At 39.2% G+C, this 11758-nt stretch overlaps 1 protein-coding gene across 1 annotated transcript; it reads left to right on the top strand.

Annotated features, from left to right (window-relative positions):
• The first annotated feature begins 6084 nt into the window (after positions 1-6084).
• On the top strand, positions 6085-11748 carry LOC307268683 (aldo-keto reductase family 1 member B1-like). Its single transcript, XM_080051415.1, has 10 exons — positions 6085-6218; positions 7224-7391; positions 7574-7690; positions 7852-7929; positions 8220-8342; positions 9256-9362; positions 9964-10045; positions 10197-10280; positions 10409-10491; positions 10604-11748. Exons 1-10 carry the CDS (start codon positions 6153-6155, stop codon positions 10644-10646), a joined length of 951 nt encoding a protein of 316 aa, XP_079907541.1. The 5' UTR covers positions 6085-6152; the 3' UTR covers positions 10647-11748.
• Positions 11749-11758: the final 10 nt, after the last annotated feature.

Raw genomic sequence — 11758 nt, 5'->3', positions numbered from 1 at the left:
GAAATTTAGTGGCAATGCACAGTATTCATTTGAAAACAAATCATGCTGGAAAAAGAATAATAATGCAGGTACAACTATTAAAAACCTATATTTCAGATGTCTGGCCTTATATACAATACCTTAATGTTGTTATTTAACCATAACTAAACCCCTTAAGGGGTTATGATAAAGAACTCACTGTAGTCCACCACAGAAATGTAAGGAAACCTCTGCATCGCGTATTATAGGTTACCGTCACTTTAACTAGCACATTTTTTAAGATGCTTTTACAAGTTGTCTTTCACTCTCACACCTCTGGTTCGTCTTCAAGTTTTTATATCTTCAAACATGTCTGCAAATAATAGTTTGCTATATTCCTTATATACAAAGACATACACTCTAAGAATTAAATTCTATAGTTTTCAATATTTGTATCACATTCCAACCTGCCACTTACACACGTGCTGTTAAATAGGATGTTGTTTGTTGAGAAGTGAAGGTGATTACATTACATCATTAAGCATGTCAGTGTGTGTGGCTAAGAAATGGAATCTCAAATTCTCAGTTACCTGTTCTTTGGAGGCTTTGGATGACAGGTCCCAATGTTAAAGCTGCGTGCCTGCTTATCTGCTTCAAATGGAGCCAAATCAACTAGCTTATCAATCTGCCTCCTGTTGATGTTTAGTCATCCTTGGCTGGCAGCATGGGGCTGGTGGAAGGGCCCCAGATTTAAACCAAATTGTGTTTCCTCTTTTTTTTTTTTTTGCTGGCACCCAGGAGCGGGGTGCAAAGGAAGGGAAGCTTTTTTTTGCCTCAACCGCCCCTGCATCTGGGACAGAAATAAATCACACATATTCTGGCAAGTCATTGTGTTACATAACTGCCCATAAGTGAATCAGATAAAGTTGTCAAACGTAACCAAAGGAATTCTGTATTTTCACAACTGTGAAGTCTGAATTGTTTATTTTTTTGTGGGAAATTCTCAACCACACCACAGTACTTACCAGGTAAATTACAACCGATTCTACAGCTGATAACTCAGTGTGCACACTCTGATGTTGTTGTCAAGGTCGATGCTAAAATAAAAATAAAGGCTTGACTTTCAAGTGAAGAATGAATGCCGTTCTACAGTAATTTCATATTCTTCAGACAGTTTGCACCGGTCAACTTGTAAGAACAAAACAGGCATTCACGGTCACACTGTAATCTGCATAATGACAATGATGAACAAGCCATCAGGGGGACGCGTTGAGAGAAAAAGCCTCCAAATTCCCCTTCAGTCGCATGTTGATTGTGTTTGTTCACGGCAGTTAGGCTGATGAGGGAGCAATATGGAGGAGGCTGGATGGACACTTGTTACGTGTTACCGTTAAAATAGCAGACATCTCTCCAAACGAGGAACAAACAGCAAAGGCAGACCGAAATCAAGGCGTCTGCCAAAGCTCTCAGGAATGCAAATTCAAAAGCACTTCATTACTTGCTTTTTCCCTGCAATCTTGTGTCTGAGAGAGCGAACTAAGTGGTTAATCAAGCCAAAAAACCACACCATGTCTGAGGGGGCCAGAGAGGAGACACCTATGCTCAAAAAGACAAGGCCTGTGTGTGTGTGTGTGTGCGTGCGTGCGTGCGTGCGTGCGTGCGTGCTTGCGTGCGTGCGTGCGTGAATGTGTGTACACGCACGCTCACAATATGTATGTATGTTTGTTTGTGTGAACAGATACAAAAGTGTGTGTAGGTGTTTTTGGTCCATGCCAGAACCGAAAGATCCCAGTAGCTACTTTCCAAATAGGATTCATTATTATGCAACAATCATTGTCACTCTGTGTGTCCTTAAATGTTCCAAAAGCTTGGACAATATGAAGCTTAATTGCAGTATCGATTTTCTTAAGATACAAAGTTAAATTATATTGTTGCAAATGAAAGGATAACAAGTCTTGAAAGCTATAGTGCGTAACTTTTCCACTATATCATCTCTGTATTTCTCAGTATGGCAGCGTTTACTAACAGATGACACTGGCGCAGGAGCTCAGAAAAATCCAGGAAAGTGGCCAAAAAATCTTTCAGTTGGTGATTGTACTGCTAAGAAAAAACCTGTACGTAGAGTGGAAGGTATAAAATCCATGCGCGATCACTAAAGATGTACCTCATGTAGATGCGCCGACAGTGTTTTTGTAATTAGTAACTCAGAATACCTCATGGGAAACATGGGAGAAGTTTCACACTATAGCTTTAAATAAAGTTAACTAGGCCTTAGTGGAGAATGAACACAATCTCCTATCATATACATTTTGAGCTTTTTTTATACCCACCAATTTGTGTCAAATTAAACTGCCATGCTAAATATTTTGAAGAATATCATATTTTGTAGTTCGAGAAAAAATGTTTTTTTTTAATATTGATAGTCCCTTATATGCACTCCAATAATTGTTTGGATATAAGTTAACTTTATGGTGGCGCTAGCTAGGGGAATGGTCAAGGGATCAATGAAGTCATTTCGATTATTGTACAATTTCATGGCAATACATCCAAAATGGAAAAGTGTAGCATGAATAATAATAGCAGCATCTGCCACAAGTTGAGTTGTAACCCAACATTCTTACATCTTTATAAACTCTCTCCAAACATGGTGGCTCAGTAGAGTGTACCATTGAACTGCTTTTTTATTTATAAATACTTGCATTCAGAAGCACAGTGACAGCTGTTAATGATAATTTACTCATATTTTCCCCATTGTCCTCAATAATACATTTACCAAATATCTTAAATTCTCTGTCCCTTACAAGGAGTCGCTTAAAATATGTTCAGCGACAAGGAGAATTGAAAAAACTCTTACGTCAATTAGCAAACACACAACACATGCTGAAGGCTTCAGGTGGCATAGAGGCTCTTTCATACAGACATTCCGTAACATTAGCTGCCTTAACTATTCTGGTGGAGTAATCAACGCCTTAACCCGATTTTTATGTTACGTGACCATTCGCAAACAGACACGGTATGTGTGTAGTGCTGACCCTTTTCCTCACACAAATTGTCATTATGGAACTTGTTTCCGTGCTGTACAAAAAATAGTAATTTTCACACCTAACCCTATGCAGCGGAATGCCATAGAATTAACAGTATAAACCAAGTATGGGAAATTCTTTTTTTGGAATTCTTCTTTTTGATATGATTTCAAAATGTTCCATAATGTTCTGATTTGTGTTGCTGCTATAAAAATAAAACTATTAAAGGCTGCAAAGAAAATAGTGGAAAAATGTAATAGCAGATCTTCTCAGAACCCAACGTCTTTTTCAAACATTTTCAAATTGCTTGTTTTCGTCCAAGCAAATAATAAAATATTCAATAGAAGAAAAGTAAAAAATCTGCAAATATTTACATTTGAGTGGATGGAACCAATCAATGTTTTTTATAATGTATTGTCCAATTGACTGATCAGCCCCAATGATCCCCAGTTAAGTGTATCCCAGGAAGATGTAATGCACCTGACAACAACAAGGGTACCATGATACCACTCATGACGCTGGGGTTTTCTCTCCCTGATCTTTTTGTTGTTTTGGATAGACAGAATGTGCGGAATGCCAAGGGTGTGAGTGAACTCGGCATGGGAGCTGACACTCGACATTAGATTTACAGGGGGAGAGACGATGACCCAGGGGCGCTCTGGCAGAAAACTGAGAAAAAGACAGCAAAAGCCAAGGCCAACGGAGAGGGAGAGAGAGAGAGACAAGAGGTTGGAGAGAGACACAGAGAGAGAGAGAGGTGGGGAGAATGTTGAAAAGGCCATGAAATGAAATGAGGTGTTTGATCTCCCCAGGACAGGTCAGGTCTTACCGCAGGAGTGTCTGATCTGATGCACACAGCCTATACGAAAGAATGGACACACCACAGGCTGCACCTAGAGTTCACTATGGCAATACACAATATATAAAAGGGAGACAGAAGCTCATTGTGATGGATATATTTTTCGCCACACACACACACACACCATCCTTTCTCCATCCACCCCACCCAACAAGTGTATGAATATTTCCAAACTTTTCTCTCTTCAAGTTCCTGAAGCAACACACACACACTCCGAAATCTCACCCAAAGTCTATACGCGCTTTTGTCCAAAAGTTTCCTTTTTGAGAGGCACTTGGTTTTTTTTTCTACAAGCTCTGTTGTATCTTCAAATGCCTGGTCGTTTCTCTTTTTTCCCCCTTTATTCTAAATCGACACACTCAGATATACCGTGTCAACCCTTCCAGACGGCCAAATAAAGAGGCCTCTGAAATGAAAACTTGTCCCCCCCCCTCCCCCACACTCTTTTAAGAATGACAATTGCGTGTGGCCGTGTCTTCGTCTGGTTTACCTGGCGGGGGTCTTTGATCATGACAGCATGCCACAGACGGTGTTTGATTCCTGGGGTACTTTGACAGTTTTGCCAGGGCTGGGCCAACAAAAAGGCCTTCTCCAGTTGTCTGAAGTTATAGATCAGAGGAGACGGAGAAAAAAAGCAAGGAGTCCAGCTGGGAGAAGATCAGAAGAGACACAAACTTTATGGCGAGAGAGCCATTGTGAGGGTACACAGTGGCTGCCGTCTCGTGCAACTTTTTTTTTTCCTTTGTGTGTGTCTGTGTGTTTTTCTTATATCGCTCTCTACTATCCCTCTCTTATCTTTCGCTCAGAGGGTTGAATGGCTCAGTTAAAGGTCTGTGAGGTTTTTATCAGATTTTGACAAAAAAAAAAGAGACGCCTCTTATTTGATCCTTCTTTCCGCTGTCTTTAAGGTGTGTGTGTGTGTGTGTGTGTGTGTGTGTGTGTGTATGTATGTTCATGTGTGTGTGTGTGTATGTGCATGTGTGTATGTGTATGTGTGTGTGGGTGTGCACATCTCCTTTGCAGTGTACGCCTAATGCCACAAGATAGCTGTAGTCAAAATAATAGGCCTAATCTCCTTGTACCTGCTGAGGGACAATTAACACACCCAGGGCTTGTCCTAAAAGCTTTTATTCATGTGGATGAAGTGAATTCAAAGATTGGATGTGTGCAGAAGGTTTTAAAAGAGCCTTAAGTGAAAGACACAGTGCTGATCAATCACTTTAGTCACTGGTAATTATCAGCCATATTAGCTCAAATATGAAACGATGGGGATTCGTTTGGAGTGAGCCTCAGTTTGGTTAAGTGTTTCACCAGTTTGGTAACTGTGGTAATGGTGCCCTCTAGTGGTGCCTAGACGGAACTAACAAAAACTTCGTAAAATGTAAAAAGAAGGTTTTATCTGACAGCTTTTAAAACTAGCTATATAATGCACCTTGCTGGTATGAAATGCATTAAAGATGTTCATTATTACCTTTTTTTTAAACTAGTATTTTATATGAATTTTTACTGTAGGCCTATATGTGCATACATAACATTTGCTATGTAAAGAGATACGTATCAATATTGGAAAAATATATATATCATTAGGCTCACTCAGCCCTAATATGATTTTATTTACCAGTGTAAAGCATATTATATTTTCATTAATTATCTGCGGCCACCAGCAGCCTATCTCATATTTACCAAAGTAGCCTATTGCACTTTAGTTGCATGCATGTGATTTGTAAATTTCCATTTTACCTTAAACACTACATTGTAAAGGGGAAACATCTTTAGATTAGATTAAACATGTTTGGGTATTTTACATTTATCTTAAAAAAAAGGTGTGTAGCCTACTAGTTAGGCCTACTTTGTCAATCAAAATTAGAGATAGAAACCATGATTACCAAACACAATTATGTCTTATTATTGATTTAACCAGCTGTACATTAAGCCATTGAAATCTGTTACAACTTGACAGAACTAAGTAGCCTACATTAAAGCACAATTATGTTGCATTTAGCCATATAGGCTACTACCCATAGGCCTAGCCTACCTTTTCTTTTTATAAGCCTATTATATAATTTCCAATGCATTATGCATTGAAATATCTCATACCAGTATTCAAGCAGATAATACATTGTAAATGGATATGGAAATAATTGATACCGACAAATAAAATCAGATTGCCGAGAGAGAGAGCGTGTGTGAATTAAAAGGCATAATTAATCGATCGACGATGTGAGCGTCCTGCTCGCTCCGTGCTGTGCATTTCTGTCCTCCGCTCCACCGTGACAGCCGCATTCAGGTCCCGCTCGTTTTCAGGAGAAATCATGGCAACAACAGTGAAACTGAACACCGGCGCACAAATGCCCATTGTTGGACTTGGGACATGGAAGGTGCGTTTCAATATTCATGTAGCCTATTGTGTTTATCCTGTCTAGTTATTAGTAAACGTGTTAGATAAGCTAGCTGGACGTCTGGTGCCAACAGATAGCAGAAAGTCTGGCTGTTACGTAAACGAGTCATTTGAAACTGAACTTTCCTCGACAATAGCCTACCTATCGTTATATCAAAGTCAACTCGCCATTCTTTGAATTTTGATGTAATTTACAAGTAGGCTAACTGTGGTTTGACGTTTGTTTGCATTTGAGCTGACACCAGCCCGGCTAAAGCACTTTAACAGCAAAAGCATGACCGCCGTGTGCATAACAGAATGTGAGCTGGCAGTGTTCATAGACAGTGTAACCAATTCACATTGTTTTATACATGAACATGTAGGCCAAGCATACTCAGCCGCCATACAGCTTAAACGGGCAAATTCCGTTTAATGTGTTACTTGTAATTATCTAAGAAGCATGCTTTTTTCCCCTGCTTTACATTTTTTGTAATTTTTCCTCCATACAACACTACAATAATGTAGGCACTTAGCATTACCAATAACATAGACTAAATAAAATGTTTAGTAAGACTTTGTTGACCATCAAGAGAAAAATGTAGCTACACAATTTGTTTCCCCCTCCCTCCACCAAAGACATGCATGTTAAGTATAAGGAATATTAAAAAATCAAGTGTGAATTGCTTAACATATTGTAGGGATCAAGTAGCCTAAAGAGGACACGTCTCTGGAATTAAACGGGGATAAAAATCAGGAAGTAAAACTCAGTTTAAGACAACAAAAAATGTATTAGTACTTCAGTGGAATTTTTATACGGGTTTCATTGGCAAAACATCAACCATTTACACCTCAAGTATTTATCCTGGGTGTTATGCCTAGACGGTAGAAGATGTCACAGAGTAAGCAGTGTGCTATTTGCTACGGTATTATGTAAGCATTTTAAAGTGAACACTTTTTACCCTTAAATTTGCATCGCATAATAACAAGGCATTCCCTTTTGTGTTAGTCTCCCCCTGGTAAGGTCACAGAGGCAGTGAAAGCGGCCATCTCCGCAGGTTACAGGCACATTGATGGGGCACACGTCTACGAGAACGAGGCCGAGGTGGGAGAGGGTGTCCGGGCCATGATCTCGGACGGCGTGGTCAAAAGAGAGGAGCTTTTCATTGTTAGCAAGGTGAGCTGCGGGTGTGTCACGTACATACACAGGCTACTCATGTCATTAATATGATTGATTTCTTCTAGGCATCGCAACTACTTGTCTTCTTGTTTGTTTACTGCATGTTCACTTAAAAATCTGGCTTCCTTGGGCGTGCATACTAGTTAATTGGTTTCCCTGTCCCTTTTGATTTTGTATAGCTGTGGTGCACTTACCATGAGAAGTCCATGGTGAGGAAAGCCTGTGAGAAGACTCTCAGTGACCTTAAACTTGATTACCTAGATCTGTATCTAGTGCACTGGCCCATGGGTTTGAAGGTGAGTACAGTATTGTCTCGTCAGCACTGTTAAAAAAAATAATATCATGTCCCTTGTGTAAAATGTCCGTTTACTATACTATATTTCCTATAGTATTGGGCTGCATATCGTCAGTGTCATGAGTGTCATAATGTGTTGTCAATGCCTTTGTCATGTTACAGGCTGGCAGTGCGCTTTTCCCTGTGGACAGCGAAGGAGAGACGATGAATGACAACTCCAGTTTCCTGGAAACTTGGGAGGTGAATTACACGGACAAACAGCTCGCTGTTAACGAACTTATGATTGGCATAAGCCTCTATCTATTTGCACAAACAAAGCAATAACCAAACAAGAACAGTAACCTATGCACTCCTAATATTCAAAAATAGGATTGTTGATTACTATTGTGACCCAAATGGAGGCATGGACGGATTGAATAAATAAATGGGAGCATCTGTAACAGAACGGATACAAACAATTTAAGAGTCTTTTATGAAGTTTATTGAGAATTGTGTGACCTACAATGTGCTTTTGTGGTCGGTTTTCTCAGGGGATGGAAGAGCTGGTGGATGCTGGCCTGGTCAAAGCTATCGGTATCTCCAACTTCAACAAGGCACAGATTGAGGCCATTCTCAACAAGCCCGGCCTAAAATACAAGCCTGCCAACAACCAGGTAAAACGTAGATGCTTTTTTTTTTTTTTAAATCAAAGTAAAGTCACCTACTGCTGAAGACATCATTGTAGAAGAGAGAGAGGACACATTTCCCCTGGTATTTGTAGGAGGCAGCTTCTTTTTAAAGCTTGAATGGATTGTTTTCAATACTGTGGTCCTTTTTAAGGGAAAGGGCCTATAATGGCATTATCTCTCTGCTCCTATCAGGTCTGACAAATAAATGTCTGGTTAATCCCTGATGTTGCCAAAGCAGCTTCCCCTCGGGCTAGACCAATTAGCCGCAGTGACCTTATATTTTTTGCTGTTATTCGGATACATCGTTTACCATCAATGTCTGGGTTTGTCTTGTGTATTCGATTACGGCACCGCTCCCTCTTCTAGCCTTTGTCAACATACATGCCAAACACAGAACAAAGGACTCTCATGGTGAGTCACCATATGAGAGTCCTTTGTCATTTTTTGTATAGTCACCATGACTATACAAAAAATTATATCAAAAGGATATAAATCTAGCTGGCTCCAAAAGTATTATGCGTAATGCAAGCATGTTAATTGATATAGGACATTTCATACACAAAGGCATTTCAGAGTGGTTTACATCGAAAGCATATTTTAAAAAAAACATAAAAATAAAATTTTAAGTAAAATGCATGAATAAAATACAGTTAATTCACAACAATATATAAATTATAATAAAATACAATACAATTCATAACCAGGCTGATGTAATTAGGAGAAGTCAAAAGCAGAGGTGAACATAAGCATCTTAAAGATTTTTAAACCTTAACAGTAGCTAGTGTCACACAAAAAAGAAGCAATTTAAATCTTTTGGTTTTTGAGTTACTTTGGTTAATGTATCCTTCTTAGTTCTCTGCACTTCCTCCCATGCCATGTGTGTTTGTTTACCCCGTAGGTGGAGTGCCACCCATACCTGAACCAGGCGAAGCTAATCGAATACTGCCAGTCTCAGGGCATCGCAGTGACAGCCTACAGCCCGCTGGGTTCCCCTGACAGACCCTGGTCAGTTAATGTGACACTGACAGCTGTGTTAAGATAACATGAGAAAGTATCTGTGTCGACACACTGCTACAAAATGCTGACTCAGTATTTGTCAACGCCCCTTATATCATCTTATATCCCGTTTGGTTTGTTTCAACTTGTGACTGTTGTTCCTCATTGTCTATCTTGTTTTTCCCCCTGAGGTATTTCCATTATTTTGTCTACATTTTGATTGTCAGAGAAATAATGTGAGTCCAGTTAAAGGTGCTCTATGCAGTTTCCTGGAGTTAGTTTACCAAACATATTTTCTATATGTTATTCTTAGTATTGAATAATTATATCATCATGAATCAAAACTAAATTATTTTGAGACACCTGGAACAAACGTAAGACTAGAATATGTTTTTTTTTTAAACTGTGGGCTTTGCTGCTGTAAACAATGACAGTGAAACAGTTCATTTTCAGGTAGTTATCTAACTTCAAAAGAGTGTTCCAGGGATCCGATTTGGAAAGTTTGTTTATCAGTTATCAGAATATACCTTAGAACATGTTCACTTCTCTGACACACCCACCATTTCATAGTGCACCTTTAACTCCACTGGATGATGTGCATTAATTACAGGGCTAAACCTGAAGACCCTTCTCTGCTGGAGGATCCAAACATTAAAGTCATTGCTGACAAGCACAAGAAGACGTCTGCTCAGGTACAGCACTCGCACTCAATCAAAATGAATAAACAAAACAGTCATTCAGACATCTAAAATCTCATTCTCATTGCTCACTGTTTTTTTCCACTTAAAAATCATGACCTCTAGTCACGTTCACAAGTTATTACCCCTTCTCTATCGCTGCCAGGTCCTGATCCGCTTCCACATCCAGAGGAACGTGATCGTGATCCCCAAGTCCATCACACCTCAGCGCATTCAGGAGAATTTCCTGGTAATTGGCTTGTTTCAAATTGTTCAGATACTTTCTAGGATTAGTCCTCATTCTTTGCTTCAACCCCCCTTTAACCCCCCCTTTTTTTGGCTCGTGAATGAAGACCGCTGTTCTAAATCTTTTTGCAGGTGTTTGACTTTGAACTAACCGAGGAGGAAATGAAGACTATATTGGGATTCAACAGGAACTGGAGAGTCTGTGCCATGCAATTGTGAGATCCTCCCCTTTTTTCCTTTTTGTTTGTAAAATGTTTTAAGAAGATGCTGTTTGTCCAGGCAACTGTTCTTCATTTTCCTATTTTCATTCTCTTCCCCTCTCTGCAGGTGTAAGAAGCACAAGGACTATCCATTCAACGATGAATTCTGAAAAGAAAAATTGCTGATTTTCCACAGGTTTACTGCAGGGTGCTGGAGTTTGCTTCTCTTCCCTCTAGACTAGTCTGCTCTCTTATTCTCCAGAGCATTCTGCGATGTTAGTGTGGCCTTGAATAGGATTTGTATTTACACATAACATTTCTCAGGAGAAAATGTACTTCTTTTGTTACCAGTTTACACACTCCAAAGACCTTTTTTAAAACCTAATTTGAGATGCTCAACTCAACCAAAATAAGGTAATTGTCGGTATGAGTTTGCACAACTACAATTGAATATGAGCTGCTCCTTCTCCTTACGTGGTCATTTTGTGTTCTATCAGCCTACATATACATGTTTCTTTTTCTACTTGAACACATTTTTAAATTTGCTTTCTCATCAAGTCTAGGTGGGGGCTATAGACAGTCAACTGTGTTATTTTGTGGTCAGCGCAGCATTTAAAGTAACTGAATAACCAAAATGTGTGTGCCATATACATTACAGATGAAATACTGTTAAAGGGTGTTAACTGTATCTAGAAAAGAATGAACAATTTACAAAAGCCTCCGAGTACATGTTTTATTTGGAAGAGGAACACCAATGTTATCTAGTATCCAGACATGTACTGTAGTTTAAAGCACTCCTCATGGCACTAACATGTTTTTTTCTCTAAATTTCATTTTGAGTTTTGTGTCGCAAGTCTATTGTCACCACATGTGCAGAGGCCTTGGCATAAACATTTAACTGACAAACTTCAGATCACTATCATCTGTTAAATGCAGAACATATTACCTCGACCTGTCTTAGAATGACAAAAGTATCACGCTGTTACTTGTGTGTCACATGTGTTTCTTCATGTAAGCATTCCCATGTGCTAACCCTGTTACGAAATAGCCATTTTCACTTCCTATGTGAGCTGTTTTTGTTAGGAACATTAAAATAAAAATCTTGTTGATGAAAAGAGAACCAATTGGTCCAAGTGTGTTATGTAGTTAATCAGAAAATGTAATAGTGAGGACGTAGAAAATGAGCTGCTGGAGCATTCACATGTGTATATGTGAATAACGGTATATGCAAAAATACACATGTAATACTTTTTAATGTTTAAAAGCAAGCCCATGAAAGTGC

The sequence above is a fragment of the Ammodytes marinus genome, assembly GCF_949987685.1.
Source record: "Ammodytes marinus genome assembly, chromosome: 22".
Classification (NCBI taxonomy): Eukaryota; Metazoa; Chordata; class Actinopteri; order Uranoscopiformes; family Ammodytidae; genus Ammodytes; species Ammodytes marinus.
This window is presented reverse-complemented; position numbering and strand designations above follow the sequence as displayed.

What these genes read in the sequence shown, in the direction of transcription:
- LOC307268683 (XM_080051415.1), top strand. Translation starts at nt 6,153, where the DNA reads ATGGCAACAACAGTGAAACTGAACACCGGCGCACAAATGCCCATTGTT. An exon ending in ACTGGCCCATGGGTTTGAAG is followed by an intron (nt 7,691 to 7,851) that starts GTGAGTACAGTA and finishes GTCATGTTACAG; the next exon opens with GCTGGCAGTGCGCTTTTCCC. An exon ending in GCATTCAGGAGAATTTCCTG is followed by an intron (nt 10,281 to 10,408) that starts GTAATTGGCTTG and finishes ATCTTTTTGCAG; the next exon opens with GTGTTTGACTTTGAACTAAC.